Source organism: Sylvia atricapilla, chromosome 2, assembly GCF_009819655.1.
Source record: "Sylvia atricapilla isolate bSylAtr1 chromosome 2, bSylAtr1.pri, whole genome shotgun sequence".
In the NCBI taxonomy this organism is placed as follows: Eukaryota; Metazoa; Chordata; class Aves; order Passeriformes; family Sylviidae; genus Sylvia; species Sylvia atricapilla.
The window spans coordinates 90,908,875-90,926,022 of NC_089141.1; the positions used below are offsets into that span (position 1 = coordinate 90,908,875).

At 39.9% G+C, this 17,148-nt stretch overlaps 1 protein-coding gene across 5 annotated transcripts in view; it reads right to left on the reverse strand.

Annotated features, from left to right (window-relative positions):
- NAXD (NAD(P)HX dehydratase) overlaps positions 1–17,148 on the reverse strand; it is a 48,630-nt gene that overhangs the window by 2,331 nt on the left and 29,151 nt on the right. For 4 of the 5 annotated variants that reach the window (XM_066313819.1, XM_066313817.1, XM_066313818.1 and 1 more), the window contains 4 exons: positions 9,549–9,599; positions 9,363–9,467; positions 8,935–9,055; positions 574–694 (listed from right to left, as the gene is read on the reverse strand). In XM_066313819.1, coding sequence (XP_066169916.1) covers positions 574–694; positions 8,935–9,055; positions 9,363–9,467; positions 9,549–9,599 — 398 coding nt within the window. Of the gene's footprint in view, positions 1–573; positions 695–6,119; positions 6,237–8,934; positions 9,056–9,362; positions 9,468–9,548; positions 9,600–17,148 lie in introns of those variants that run through there. The other variant, XR_010742992.1, reaches the window with a different exon arrangement.

Genomic DNA, 17,148 nt, shown 5'->3' on the forward strand with positions numbered 1-17,148 from the left:
ACAGGAACTGACATCATTTAACTAAAAAGACAAAAGCCATCTGCAAGGCTGCTTTATGTACAACCGAAGCGGACTGCCATTTGACTTTAAAAGAATTCCTCTTTGAAGCTGTATTTTATTTGCAAGTTTCAACATACCTGCCCCACTGAATTACTTAGCCACAAAGCAGGAGGATTCACCAAACAGAAAAAAAACAAAGCCAGACAACATGTCTTTTGAATTATTGAGATGTTATTGCCAATGACTACCACTTATTTATCCTTTCTGCTTTCTGCCTATATTCAATTCTTCTGAAAACACATACCTCATACATAAATGTCCTTGTGAACAGATCCAGAGGCTCTTTTTCTGCCCCAGACTTGGGAGATGTTAGATTACTGGAGGGTTTGTCTTACTAAAATTATTATGTTATGCAGACTGCTCTAGAACACCCTTACAGTTTTTAAAGTACATGGATACTTTCTTACCAGAATCTCCAGTTTTATTTGGAAATTTACATCACAGCAGGTCTATGACAGTTGCCGTAGGTGAACACAGACACACAGCAATGAAGTTATTAATTAATATTCATACCCATTTGTTTTTTCAGCACCAGCAACAAATGCCCAGTGTGCCAGGACTCCAAGAGAGCCAGAAAGGAGATCCCCCTGTCCACCACATCTCCGGCTGCTTCCTTCATGACTGCACACAAGTACTGTGAACAGAAAACCAAAACCAAAGTCATGTGCTTTTATCCCTCCTTTTACAATGACAGCACTGCAGCTGCAAGGGTTGCCCTCTGAGGCACACAGCAACTAACAGGTGAGAGACTTAGCACAGGCAGTGCAATACGCTGAAATAAACTATTCTTAAAAAAAAAAAAAAAAGCATTAGCATTTTCAAAGATACTTTTCTTATTACCTTTTAATCCTTTGCACATAACATTGCACAATGGGCACACTTTCTCCACTTCACTCAGCCTGCACAGGTGAGTTTAGTTATTCATGTGCCATTATGGACAATCATCCCAAACTGGAGCAGGTCTTCCACAGAACCATTGCACAAATACAACTCTTCAGTGTCTCTGAACTTCAGAGTTTGCCAATGTAAACCAAGGTGTTTACAAAAAGCAAATGCAAAACAGAACTAAAATCTCAAACGTTCTACCATGTCCATCACAAAAATATTTTATTGAAACAGCCTTTTCCTTAGGCTTTGAAAAAAGCACTTGCAAGACAGATTTATTTTTTCTGCTGATCAACAGTGTCCTCACCAGCCATCTATGCTTCTGTCAGCAGTGCCCCTGTGGATGGGCTGTGTCAGGATATCAAGTGTTACATTTCTGTTTTAAATATACAAAGACCTTGGTCAAACTGATTTCTTTGTGCAGCTTTAACTGTGAGGAACACGCAAATGGTTTCACTACACTGAACTCCTTTGTTCTCCATTCTCAACAAGCCCAAGCAGGAAGCCTGGAGGATATATAAGGCACATAAAAAGAAAACAGCATCAGTTCTCTTGCCCTTCTCCAAACTCTCTTGTGGGTATGCACCTATCCTTAGCTTTTTTCTTGCTTGGCTCTGAAAAAAAAAAAAAAAACCCTAGGAGAAATTTTCCACTCCTATAAGGATGGAAGAGCTAGCAGAATCATGATTGGCCAAGTGTGATCCTTAGCATCTCCAGTCAGCTACTGCAGGATTCAGGACTGTGCACACAATCACTTGCGTGCTGTTGAGCATGCCAAACAAAAGCAAAGGATAAAGCAAGACCAGACATTGCTTGGAAAACAGATTATACCTCAAGCCTATGCTGGGTTTCACCAAAGACTATAAACACAGCAGCCCAGGTGTTTTAGAGGGAATACTGCCCATATTTTTAACATTTGAAAATTTTTTTCTTTTTCAAACGAATGGAAAAAATTTGCACAGAACTGAAGGACTTGCAGATACATCTTCCTAACTAGCAAGTGGTAAAAAACTACCCAATGCCAATAAACCCCTTCCAGTTTGTTATGTGCAACAGCCAAGAATTGTACTTCACTTCCATTTCCTACTGATGCTTCCAGCAGTAATTGCGAGGCTTTCGAGGCCAGGCAGTTGTGCGTGTTTGCTGCCACTGAGAGGGCAAAGACTCATTAGTCACCAGGAGCACAGCACACACTGCAGCCCTGCCAGCAGTTCGTTTTCCCAATCACTCTTCTCCCCCTCCCCCTCTCAAATTAAGATTCTGGATGTGTTTCTCAGTGAGCAGTAGCTAATGTCAAATTTCACAAGTGTAATGCCCTTCTGAGTTAGCTATCTGAAGAAGGTATGCCCTTTTAGGTGGTTTGACTTATTTTTATTTTAAATACAGTGCTTTGGAGAAATTACTTCTAATTCTACTACTTTGAAGATGTTATCTCACAGGATTTTCACTTTGAGGGCTTGAACTCCTGGCGGGAGGCAGGATGGAAATCCTCTGTTCAAAAGCTTTGAGGCCTTCTGACTGACAGCTGAGCACAAGCCCTTGCTTATTAGCTGTATGTCACCATCTGCCACTATTCTGTAGCCCCACAACCTTCCAGTCATTTTTGAGCTGTACAGGAAAGCAAGATCTTCTCAAACTAGGCCAATTATAATACTCTGCTGAAAAAGAAAAAAAGTGGTCTTTTGTTTGTGGTTTTAAAAAATAAGTCTCAAATATGTGCAGACTACCTCACAGGCTCAACAAAACAAAAAGCAAAACAAAACAACAAAAGCAGACCTTTGTACTCTGCATACAGATGCTGGAAAACAAATCCATGGAATACCTTCAAAGAAGCAGAACTAGAGGAAATTCACATGAATGAGGAGGGAAAGATATAACACAGTTCTTGTGCAGAGGCTCAGCTGATCAAAGAACACCTCCAAGTAAAAGGATGATGAACATGATGACAAGCAATGGGAAAAGGATTTAAAAACATTTCTGAATTACAGCCGTTAGTAAGAGCTTTTAAAATATAAGAGGGAATCCCACAGTGGCATCTAGACAAACGGGCATACTGACTGGATCAATATAGGATGCTTTTCCCACCCTTCTCCTAGAACAGCAAAATAAAAGTGCTGTCTTCACACTCCCCCAGTGCAACACCCCCCACTGCATGTCTGAGCCCTCTGTGAAGACAGTTCCAGCAGTTCTTTCAGGACCATGGAGTGATGATGTCTGTACGTCACACTGAGCGGTCACAACCAGTGGCAATGTCACAAGACCTCAATTAGCTGGACATGGCGAAACAGTCAGCTATGATGGTGAGAAGGTGGGCACTTGTATTCCCCGGAAACACGCACAACACTATTTTTATGAGGATGAAGCTGCTTTTGATCTGTTGTTCCATGAAGCTGTAGCATGAGCAACTAGGGACAGGCATATACATCAGCAAACACAGAAAGCATGGCTCTTGGAAGAGCTGAGGAGACCAAGATGACTGCATGTGGGACAACAAAAAACTACAAAGACTGAAATCACCACAATGTGTCAATTTTGAAAAGGCAGCAGCCAGGGCCACTTAAGGTCAATTAGTCTGATACCAAAACAATGGAGAGGTCCAGTTATAGTTCCACTGAGAGAAACACACAATTAATGCCGTTAGGGCAGGGTGTCTAGTTCTGTTCTCTAACAGGTCTGAGCAACCAAATCTGTCATTATTTCTTAGGGTAATGAATTAGTGAAAACTCACCTCAGTATAAGCAGCAGGCAGCTTTTTAATGAAAACTGATTTATACCCAGTAACTCTCGGGGAAAAAAAAAATGACAACTCCCTAGCACTTATCCATGCAGCACACATATACTATCAGAAGAAAAGGCTAGATGAAATAAAAATGTCATTGCTGAAGAAATGCCTGCAAGGAGATCTGCTAGAGCCAGAACAACCACAGTTCTATTCAACAGTTTCAACGCAGTCTCAGCAAGTAAACATCACATAAATACTGCCAGAGCTTTAGGCAGCAAGTACAACACATTCCTCACATATAATCACATGGATTTCTTGTGTACCTAAATCCATGGAAATAATTTGTACTGAAATGAGTGCAACAGAAACTAAAAATTGAACGCTGTCATACTGATGGAATATTGTAAAGTAGAAATTCAAAAGTTTTAGGCTTCAAACAATTCAAAACTCTGCCCCAGACTTTCTGGGTAACTATGGCCAAGTCATTTAGTAGCTCTATGTTCAATATATTCCAAGCCCTAAAATATCTTCAAGAAGTGCTAAAAAGGGAATGATGGCAAGATACACATCAATATTTGTGAAAACATTCAGACCATGGTGTTGCACCTAGCTGTATCATTGCCCAGTTTTAAGATGAAAGAACTCCCAGCCCAAATTTTGCTGCTGCCAAAAGCCCAGAAGAATGACCTATTTATGGGTATTGTATGCTTAATTTAAAAAACCCAAACACAGTGGTCTGTTACATAACGAAAATAGCTGTCCTCTCTTTGAAGGAAAAAAAAATCAGAATGCAGCATTTCTGCTGACTTCAAGCACTACAAGTTAACTGGGAAGCACAGATTTTGATATGTCTGTATGCAGGCAGCACCATTTACAATGCCAGCTCCTAGATACATCACAGTTAGAAAACCAAAGCTTTTATAACTACAAAAGGTAGTGTGTGTCTGTTTGTTCCTGATTCACCATGTTCACTCAGTAGTGAAAAAAATAAATGCATCTCTGGGGTGGATTTTACTTTTGCATTCAGAGCATGGCGTGTGGAATATGGGATAGTTAGGTGTTCTGATGATGGTCAAGAAGGCTGAAGAGTCTATGTGAAATACTTCATTTATTGAGACTGCAGACTCAAAGACTGGAGATTTTCATTTAACTCCTGAGTCTCAGACATCCTGAACAAATTCTCTGCACTCGTTTTCCTCTTACAGAGGAGGAGTATTTCATTCACCCTAATGTGGTCAGGAATCCATGTATGAGACATGACCATTCTAACTTCTGATACAATCCAACTGGATCAATCAGCTAACAGGCACCCCACATAACAAACACACTCCAGTTTAATTAAAAGGCTTAAGATCTCCACTTTCTATGCAAATCATGTAGCTACCAAGGATAACTTTGCCCATCAGTGCAAGTTTTAGACCATTACGGGATTTTAGTAAAATCTCTTACCAATATACAGCTCTGACCTAGCATGTACTTATACTAGTAAGAAATTTATCTTTTTCCTTTTGCAAGTTAGTTCACAAAAGCACAAAACTGGAGATCATGGATTCCCAGGAACATGTCCCAGAGTGCATACAGACAGGGAAACCAAGTTTAATGACTCTGGCTGGAGAAACAACTCAACTGACGTGGAAAATGTAAGTTGGCTTTTATATAAAGGGTGCTTATACTTTTTTATTCCCTAATCACACTTTTAAAACTTAGATAAGTCCTTGAGTGCGAGATAGAGCAGGCAATTTGAGACTAAAATGACCCAAATTTTCCATTAGTTTTGTTGGATAGGCAGAGGAGCCAGGGGCCAGGTGAACAGTGTCAGGGAGAAACTGGCTGGGCTGCACATATCAGAGACAGCACAATGGCACCAGGGACAGGAACCATCACCTCCCCATTTTGCTTGTTCTGCAGAAGCAGAACTGGAGACAAAGGTGCTGCCTCTCAGTTATAAATCTAGGTGCGATTTGCTCAGCAGCTGTGAATGAGCCAGGCAGTGACAAGCACTGAACAGCTTCCTTTCCAGCTGTGTGGGGAGATGAATGGCTGGAATTAGAAATACTACTTGGCAACCAATGGCAAGAGTTGGCTTTTGACCCCATAGCCAGTACTCAGTGTTCTGCCTTGCATGCTTCCTTGCTTCTTTTGACCACAGCTGCAGATGAGCAACTGGAGAGAAACCAAATTTGGCTACTGGTTCCAGGTAAAAGTAGTCCCAGGCAGTAGTGGAATGGTTCCCATAACTGGGAAGGGAGGTGGGTAAAATTTTGGAAGGGAGGAGATAAAAACTCATAATCATGTTTAAAATCCAAATACTCTAATTCAAGGACCTAACCAAATTTTAAACATGTTAGGAATAAGGCTGGTATAACCACACTTTATTATTGACCAGTTCTCCAAAGAATAATAAAAAGATAACCTTAGAGAGCTGTGCCATAGTGAATAAAAGCTGACTTACCTTTTACCCACAGGCTGAGTACTCATTCCTACCCTGGTCAGTGATGGCACTATCACCTACCAAGAGCATGGTGAAGCTCATCTTTGTAGAGCAGGGAATCAACAACTGTAGACCAAGCTATAATGTGAAATTGCAAAAGGAAAGAGAATATAAAACTTAATTTAAAATCTTCGTGATTACGTTCACAGGCCAGTTGGCAGCTCACTATAAAATGGAGACAAAATTTAGAAAAACCTCCTTTATACTGGAGGACTGCTACTGCTCTCACAGAGGCCAGTATGTGACTTTGACAAATTTTGAAATGTCTGGATACCTCTAAAGTTTGTTTTCACAGATCAGACTAGCTGGTGCTGATGACTCCTTATGTTCTCAATCTAGTAAAGTTTCAGGTACATTGCTGTACTAGTTCATTTGTCTGAATCTCAACCTTCCCTACTGCAAAATTTGGCAAAATTTGGCATCTTCAAAAAGCCTTCCTTCCTCAACAACTAAGCATAAAACACTGAAGCTGCAATTTCTCAGTTTCTGGTTTTCCTAGAGAGCACTGAGACTTACTCCTCTCTTTTTCTGTCTTTTTTTTTTTTTTTTTTTTTTTTTTTCCCCCCCCTGGAAAGCACACGTGCAGTATTTTCCCAAAGGAGAAAGTTTAAAAGTAATATATGCAAACTAGAGTGTCAGTATGTTGAACACAGGAGGTCAAGCAGGAAATGCCTAATAGGCAGGGATTAAGCACTACAAATGGATGATGACATGATAAATAAAAGCCAAGAGGAGTACACAGATCTTTTCATAATGTTTGACTGTGCTCAGAGAACACTGGCCCGATCCAATAATCTTGGATTTCCTTCATGTATGTAGTCTTAGCTGAAAAAAATGGTATCAGCTCAAAAGAAGAGACAGATGAAAGATAAGAGCAAAAAACCTGGGAAAGAATTCAAGATCTGTGACATGACAACATATTCCATGTTTGGCACAGAGCACACAGTAGAATCTCCTTTCTCAATGTAATTTTGCACTTGAAAAGCTTTTAAAAAACATGACCAGCAGATCAGACCCAAAGAACATGGTTGTTAAAAGGAAGCTGAAGTCTGTAGTTTCTGCAAAATTCTCAAGAACCTTCTTCAAAGTCATGCAACCTCTAAAAACAGCTCTTGTAACAGACATCATAACCTGCTTTCTTGGTTCAGCAATGCTGCCTGTAATGTCTGTAATCCAACAAAGCATCAGTGATAGCACCAAGGTAAGAACAAGAAAGCAGCCTATAGCTGGACATCAATCAACTGCTATAAAGGCACAGAACTGTTTTTATTTCAAAACAAAAGCCACTTTACAAATAGAAGAAAATACCAGAACACAACAGAGACAAATAACAAGGTAGGGAAAAAAATAAAACCAATTAGAATCTCCCAAAGCACACAGAACATACACGAACTTGTGCCACACGTGAACATTTAAAATTGAAACTGGAAAGAACTTCACTTGTTTCCTGTTTTTTTTTTAATCCTGCATGACAAGAGACATTGGGGACCTGCCCTGTCTCTGCAGCAGGTGTGGGGATACACTTATCTCAAGAATAACAGTTCAAAAGGAGAACAGGCAGATACTAGATAATGTACTCAATCTAGTGTGCTCACCTAGTCTTCCCAATGTTAATTTAAAAAGCAACAATCCTGTAGAAAAAGAATAATGTTGACATAAAAGCAGAGGAAGAAGACAACTACAATGCTCTAAAGCTCTCTAGCTGATATAAACTGGAGTCAAAACATTTTATCCTCCAGCAGAGTTCATCCACCTTGAAGCCTGGCCTGACTATCCAAGGTTACAAATGAAGTCTGCGAGGGGTGCAAATAAAACAGCAGACTTCCTGTGGGGAAACCTGGGTACTGTGTGAGGAAGATCCTTTGCCACACAGATGTGACCATATTGCTTCCACTTGTTGCACAGTCTGCTACAGTGTCTGCACTAATGGGGTATGTGGAAGGTGGCTCCGCACAAACCAGTTGTCATATTGCATCTGCTTTTCTGTTATCAAAGACTTCCATGGCACCCAGGAATGAAAAACTGACTGTATATATAAAACAGTTCTGAAGCAGCATAAACATATATCTGAAATTAGCATTTCAAGAAAATAAAAGCAGAGCTGCTGCTTGTTATGTATGTGAAATAAGACCAATAATGCAGGCAAAATGTGATGACGGCACTCGTGAATTAATTTTATACTGATCACAGTAAATGATCAGTATAAAAAGCATCAGACAAGGAGCTAATTTTATTAAGTATGCTTTAAATCATATTGGTATGAGACTGTTGTAATGGCAATCTAAAATTAATTTTTTAATTTGTCAGGGCTGCTATAAAGTTATACATGTACATGCTAATCTGCAGCCCCATGATGGACAGCATCAAGGAACTGAGCAGGTCATGAGCCTCAAGACATCCTCATTTCTCACACACACTGATACATTGTGAACTAACAGTACTTTAGCAATAGTATCAATTCAGCAATGACAGCTGCACTTGCATAAACGATCTCAGCAAAGAACTTTCAAACAGTTCACAAAAATCAAATAATTAATTCCTCAATACCCATGTAATGTAAACTATAACATCTATAAATGCAAAATAAAATCAGCAAATAATTTTAGTTGCATTCTTAAAATAACAATTTACACAAATCATCTAAAGCTGATCTTCAAAGGCAGCAATCCCTCCAATCTTCAGGGGAATACAGCCAAATGCTGGACTCTACTGGACTATGACTGAAAGCAAACAGAACAGAACAATCACACTGCTAAAAGCAGAAGGTGTCACTTACCCTTCTCTCCATCTGAAATAAGATCTCTTTCTCCCTTTTGCACAACTGTCAAATTCCCCATGGCTTGGCTGAGTCTTAATACACATCCATGATGATCACTACTATCCACAGGGTCTCTAAGCTACAACACAAGAATTCCATACACAGTGCTTATTTTACTACTAGAACAACATATTGTAACACATGCTACTTACATATGCATGGTGGAAAAAACCACAAAGGCAACATCATTGGTCTTTCTTTAAAAAAGAGCTCAGTTTAAGAATATGCATTGCTGTGGTCATTATCCCATGCAATAAACTCAGAAGTGTTTCTCTCACATACAAGAAACAGCACATAATATTTAAGCCAGTAATCAGTTACTTATTTTCAAGGACAAAAACACTAAACTTGCACATACTTAAATACCAAAAAGGCAAACAGCTCACCATGGCTTCATATAGCCTACTGAACTCCATATAGTTTGGAGTAAGAATAGCTCGCTGGTAGCCTTGAATAAGAGAAGGCTGCTGGGAAATGAGCCACAGTCCATCCTGCAAAACACAGTAAGAAGAAAGTTTACTGAATGGATTCTTAAATGTTAAACCAATGACTGAAATCAAGAAAATACTTACTGCATCAATAATGATAGGAATTCCTTTCACTTTCGATTTCTCTATAATACCCTGCAAAAAATGCAAATACTTTTAAGATGCTTGTTAATTTAGATCTTGTACAATCCAAACCAAATTCATACAATAAATCTAACCATGTAAGTTACTTTTACAAAGTGATAGAAAAAAATCTGTTATAGTCTGCAAACTAATGTAAAACATTTTCATATCAGCAGGTAATTTTACAGTCACAATTTTCTTAAGTTTCTCCAGTTTTCTCCCTGGCTTAAGTGTCCATGGAGTTGGTATGTGTATTGGGTACTCATGGCAAGGTTTTAGGAGAGGGAAGAGGGGCTACAGGGCTTCTCCAAGAAGTTACTGGAAGTTTCCCTCACGTCCAGTAGTGCCAATGCCAGCCAGCTCCAAGACAGTCCTGCCACTGGCCAAGGTCAAGCCCATCAGCAACAGTGGTAGCAACTCTGGGATAACAGATTTAAAAACAGGACAAAATTACTGTGCTGAATCAATTGCAGCCAGAGAAGAGAGGAGTGAGAATATGTGAAAGCTACAGCCCTGCAGACACGCAGGTCAGTGAAGGAGGAAGAGGAGATGTTCCAGGCTCTGAAGCAGAGATTCCCCTGCAGCCTGTGATGCAGTCCATGATGAGGCAAATGTGCCCCTGCAGCCCGTGGAAATCCACAGGGAAGCAGAGCAGGTGGATGCCCAGTGGAGGCTGTGACCCCATGGAAAGCGTGAACTGAAACAGGCTCCTGGCAGAACCTGCACACTGGAGCAGTCTGTTCCTGAAGGACTGCACCCCATGGGAAGGACTCATGTGGTAGCCATTCATGAAGAACTGCAGTCCATGGGAAGTCCACTGGAGAAGTCTGTGGAAGACTGTCTCCTGTCAGAGGGACCCATGGTGGAACAGGGGAAGGATGTGGAGTTCTTCCCACGAGGAGAAAGCAGCAGAGACAATAGGTGATGAACTGACCAGAGTACTCATTTCCTGACCCCCTGCACCACTGAAAGCAGGGAAATGAACAATTTTGGAATTAAAATAAGCTTGGGAAGGGAAGGGTGGAGAGAAGGTGTTTTATCATTTGGTTTTATTTCTCATTATCCTACTCTGATTTCATTTGTTATAAAACTCAATTTCCCCAAGTTGAGTCTGTTGCACATACTTCAATATAACAGTAACTGGTGAATGATCTCTCCTGTCCTTCTCTTAACCCACGAGTCTTTTGTTGTATTTTCTCTCCCCCTGTGCAGCTGAAGGCAGGGCTTTGATGGGCACCTGGCATTCCGCCAGGGTCAACCCACCACAACAAGCAAACAAACAAGCAATCTCACCCACTCTGCCTGCTGTAGGAGGCATGTAATGCCAACACACATCACACATAATAAACATACATCTTCAATTTAAAAAAACCCAGAAAAATCCCAGTGAGTACTGCCTTGATGGAAATCTACCAATAACTATAATACTGAGTTCAGTTGCTTTGCTGCTGACAGCCCCACAGCAGTATTAGTTTATGTACAAACAAACATCAGAGACAAGCAGTATGTATGATGTCATTTCATCCGTGGTTCTGGAGGTTTTATGCTTGGAAAGCAAAACCAAGGTGGCCCTGACAACAGACCATTTGTAAAAGTGTTCTTTTTCAGCCAGCAGTATCTTTGAGCAGACTGTCTGCCCTTGTTCTCTCTCCTAACCCAGCAGTGGCAATGACTGATCCTCCAGTTTTTTAATGAGCAGTGAAGTTTTTTTCAGTGTTGGTTATTACCAACTCATCTTTGAAGCTAGAGGGTTTCTCTTTTTCCTGCATAAGATAACAGAGCATGGTATCCATCCAAAAGTTTAATTACTTATGGATGTTATTAAGCTCTTCAGATTAGCTATCATATGGCACTGAGCTTCACAGGTTTGCAAGGCATGATGTAAGGAATGAGGAAGCAATTTTTAATTAATGTTCTGGGTATTGAACATCTCTCTTTTTTGTAAAAGTGGTAAAATAAACACTACCCACCTTGCTCCCTGTAAATTATTACATATGACATATACATATCTTCACAAACATTACTACCTGACTCTGATTTTTCCAATACTAGTGGAAAATACTTCCCTTCCATATTCTTTGTTGGGCACTGTTTGCAGTTTGGAAGGACGATACTACCCACTGCTCCAAGCCTGAGGACTTGTCTCAACACACAGCTGTGGCTACAGTAGAAGCTACTAGAGAACAGAAACCTTTGCTACATAGACTTGCACAACTTGGGCTGTGTGTCAGACTGCTAGGTGCCCACCTCCTTTGAGATCCCTAGGGAACACCACAGTCTTCTCTTATACTCAGCTACTTGAATAGTTTTGAACCAATCACAAGTTTTACACAACTCATACTGTTCAGCTATTGCTAAATTATTCAGATTTATTAGTAAGTATACTTCACAGCTGTGTGAGGATGGAGTCTTAAAACACACCTAGAATTAATCGTGGCATTCAGAAAACCAGAGTGCCTTACTATCAAAGCTTTTAAGAAATGTATGAGAGTAATTTCTTAATTCATTCATGTTAATCTGCACAGATGTGCACAACTCAAATTTCCTTCACAGAAGCTGCACTGCTTTGCCCCTGCTGTGTTAAGTTCATTAACAATTACATTTAACTCGGCTCACTTTGTAACAATAAAACAAGGCTGTGGATCTAGCAACCAGATTTTGTGCTTTGGTGTTTGTTTTTTCCTTGTATAAATGAAAGCTTTAGATCCAACAGCCCAATTATTTTTGAACTATACTAAGCTCTTCTGATTAGATATCATAGGGCACTGAGACCCAGACCTCAGCAAGATCATCCTCCCCCAATCTTTGAAGGTCAAATATCTTTCACTACAACCTGGTTTTCTAACTGGTTAATAATTAGAATATCTTTGTACATTAGCAGCTTCACCAAACTCCTTCAGTACACTTAAAATGATTAGTGCTCCACTTCCCACTAATATGAATCACCAGTTTATTCTAGTATGTCAAGTTCAGGCTTTCATGACACTTCATTTTCTGGAACTAAAAAAGATTTTCCCAACAAAGCCAGTAAGGCAGTCTGAAGGAAGACACTAGATCTCAGGAGTCCTTATCCTTCTGAACTATTCTCTTAAATGCATTATAAGCAATCTAGGGAAGGAATTTTGCCAAAGTTTTGTTCCCAAAACAGCTGAAGTTTGGCAGTTGCTGTCATTGGCCCCTTTTCATATTTCCTCATAATTCGCATCTTGGCTACCGGAATCTCTCGCTCTCTCCTAAATAAGCATCCTGAAGGATCCATGGTACATACACCAAAAGAATGTATGTGTAAGATTAAAAAAAGTGGAAGTTACAAAGCATGACAGTGTATCTACAGCTAAACAGCATCTAGAAGGCCAGATCACTGGTACACTTCAGAGAAATAAGGCATTTTTTTTCCTAACCATGTTTTGAGCTCCTATCTCTCAAGCACATCCTCAACAATCCTGAAACATCTGACCTCCACTCTAAAGAGAAATTTCACCTTGCTATAAAACCTACTGAGCAACTTTTATTGTGTACCAAGTATCTGAGGTATCAGTTTCTAATCTTAACATACTGAATGATCTTTGCTTGTTCTTCCTCTCTTTATAAAACAAATAATCAGGGGATACTTGTTTGTAAGTATGAGACATAAGGGATGTCTTATTTAGAAAGCTAATTTTTGATTAAAAAAAGTCAAACAATAAAAAACCAAAAAACCAAACAAAGCTCCTATCCCAATCATTTTTCCTTCTTCTTCCTTCCTTAAACCCAGACAGAAATGCTTGGAGATAGACAAGGAACCTCAGAGAGGAAGTTCTGGGGAAGGAAGGGGTGATTTTGAAATTGTAAAAAAACCAGCAAAGGCCATGGAATACTTCCTAAGACAGCCACAAGTTTGAAGAACACAATATTCATGGAAATCCCTGTTCCTTACTGATTGTGGAGAGCACTTCACCCCCTGCAAGTCAGACGTCCCATTTAGGGTGGGATGAATAGCCAACAGACATACCTGTGTCTCCTCAGCTATCACAGCAGGTGCACAGACACGCCACTGATATATTTTTAGACATCAAGAATTAGGTGAGATGAAGCCCACTTTTAAGCACTATTTCTGCAATACCATATTTAAAAAAAAAAAACAACCTTAAATATTTGCATTAAGAGGAGTTTATGGCAGTAATGGCAACATCCCCTATGCAGAGTACTTAGTTTTTGGAAGCAAAAAATCAATTTTCAGCTGTATTTCTACCTTGGTATTTGGCATGGACTTTCTTGGTTAGTACCTGTAGATACAGAAGAACCTCCACTGTTAATTGGCCAATTAATACAGCTCAGAATAACTCTGCTTTCACACCCAACCCTATTTAACAGTTCTTAATAGAATTCTATGTATGAGCAGAAACCATCTGTTCTGTTTTATCCAATGTAATAATTATTTCTATGGGAAAGAATTTAGAAGAGAACATTGACAATTAAAAATATTAAGAAATGTCACTAAGACAAAAGCTGAAATCAAACCACCAATGACAAGTGAACAGCAAGTGAACATGCAGATATCAATGATAAGCCCAAGACATCACCCCTTCCCTTCAAACAGCATTTTGAATATTAAGACTTTGAAGATTCTAGCTCCAGGATATCCCAATGGACAAACTTTCTGTGCACAGAATATATTATACTACACCAGTGGTGCTTCAGCTTGGAGCAAGGCAGAAGCCCTTCCTTCAGTTTATTCCTAAGCCCCCAAGGACATCCAAAACTGAAGCACTGGACTCACAAGGCAACCTTGGCACGAGTCACAAGGCAGGGAGGACAATGATGAGAAGAAGAGGATGACACACGGTTGTCACCCAACCTCATGACCTACAGCCACACTGTGACTGTGTAGCTAAGGTATCGAAGACTGAAATTTGGATCCTTCCTCTGCAATTCATAGCCAGGGCCAAAATTCAGTCTCTTACCTTTCATATTGAGAGTCTTAATAATGGGGTTTGGGCAATCTCTTGCTAGAGGTATTCTTATTTGTACCAGCTGGCTCAATACTGGTAGTCCTCTGAAACAGTGATTCAACATTTGCTTGAGAAAAAGAAAAGTGTCAATCCCCTCTTACTAAAATCAGTGATGATTAACTGCATTGCAAGACTGCAGTACTTGTGCTAGAACAAGTCTGTAACAGGAGTTTCCTCACCTAATAACAAAACCAAATCTGAAGGTTCTATCCTCATTAAGCCAAAGAGGAAATTACCTGGGATTCACACATCCCATGAATATGCTCTATGGCACAAAATCTCTCACAGTTATTATCATTTGTTAGCAGCACCAAATACTTGATATTTAGAATTGCCCAAAATAGTATTTCAGTCATTGCAGTTTTTGGTGGCAGTGGTTGAGAGGAAGAAAGCCAGAGAGGGTAAAATTAACCTGAATCTACTCCTACTCTACTCTTAAAATACACGATTTCCTGAAAAAAACTTTTTCTTTGACTCGTTATTCAGGACTTCTACGCAAGCAACCTACTCAATAAGAACTGAAAAAGAATTTGTGTCACAGTAGAAACTACTGGTCTATCAGAGAGAGGTAACTCCTCACTGTAATTACAAAAATTTACAAAGTAAGGATGAAAAATTAATGTGTTATAATTATTTTTTTATTATAATGGAAATTATTCCCTTAAATGCAATGCATTCATTGTAGGAGAAATCTGTTTTCTGTCTCAACTTTCACACGGGAATTTTAAAACAGATTCCCAACCCCACATTCCAATCTTGAAAAGAAACCCAAAAGACAAAGCTGAAACACAGAAAAAAACAAATCCACCAAAACAAAAATCAAAACACACTCATCACCACACTTCCCCCCAAAAAGCCTAAAACACAAACCTCCAACACACTAACACCTGTACAACACACACACAAATACAAAATTTTTCAGTCTGGAAAGGACTGCAGGAAGGAGAAGCCTGAAGGAACAAATGGACAGGATACTGCTGAGAGAGGACACAGCAGTGGAGAAAAGCATCATACGATTTAACCATTTGAGAGCCTGCAGCTGTGCTGTGAAACACAAGATTCACCTGCACTGTACTAACATGGACATCCAGGACTCCTGCACATTTCCACACGTATCATGGAAAAGGGAATGGGGCTGACATGAGCCACTGGTTGTAAGAAACAGCCACGTGCAGAATAGTGGGGAACATGTGAGAGAGGAATAAATTGCTATGGAGCTCCTAATCAGGATTCCTTATCAGCCATGGAAGTCTTCACAGAGCAGCCACCCTGAGGGCCCAGGGGCAGAGAACTGGTGGTGCTCTCTCAGTGGGTACCCACAGCCTCTTGGAAAGAAACTCTGAAGTCTGGACTTCTCTGCCCAAGTCCACGAGCCAGCAATAACACCCATCCTATTTATGCTACCCATAAACACCAGCATAACAGCTGGTTCTCCACAGAAAAGACAATTATGTAGATTTGCCACACCTGAGATATACTTTTCAGCTTTTTTAATTAGATGTGGATTAGCAGAAGAATGCCCATAGTGACTTTTAATATATTAGTAGTTTTATCAGTACTTATGTTCTTCATCATGATCTACTTCAGCCATACAAAACTTTAGCATTTGGTGTTTACAAAGGGAAAAATCAGGAAATTATAGTCAGTCATTTAATTGTAAGATTGAATTTTAATAAAATGAACAGAAAACCAGATTAGCAGAATATATAAAGCAACATCTATCCCACAACAGTAATTAATTTTCACACTGCCATTTTTCTACCTAGCAAAGGAAAGATTGCTTTACTTGACATCAGCAAAAACCACTGCATTTCTTTAGTCCCTTCAAAAGTCATGTCTTGACCCACTCCTGGGAAAAGTCCTACTCATTTTCTTGGAAAGAAATTCAAGCCTTAACATGCCATAATAATGGACAGTATTGACCAAAATGACATCCAAACACTTTAGGAAGCAACCTGCAAATGCTGAGAATGTAATCACACACCAGTTTGGTAAAGACATGCAAATGTGCATAACCTTGCACTGGGAGTGGCAGTCCCTTTTACAAAGAACTCTCTTCTGAAAGCTAGGATCAGAAACTGCTGTTGAAATGCCACCTACAATTGTTTATATTTTCTGCATTGATGCTGCTCTCATCCAGCAATCCTGAATCCATGATTTGTCTGAAACAGAGAGATAAAAGAAAAAAGAGCCAAAATTTCCCGTAAATGCTGCAGCTCAAAGCATTTCCACACATCCTCCTCCCCAAGGTGACTGGGAGGAACAAATAAGTTCCACCCCGACATGCTGCAAATCAATTCCTACAAATAGGCACTGAAAGCCCTAGGAAGCATTTCTGCCGTGCTTGCTTCAAGTCTGGATAAATGCAGAGTTAGCAGGGACTCAGCTGCAGTAGAGGTCAGGATGCAGCTCTCTGGTGGAGATGCCTGGCAAATGGTCTTGGCAAGCAGGAATTTGTAAACTTGCACAGCTAGAAGTAGGCAAATATCCCAGGCACAGGCTGTGCTCAAGTCATAACTGGTACGGGGGAGAAGCTTCCCTTAATATACTCTATTAGATGCAAGTTTGAA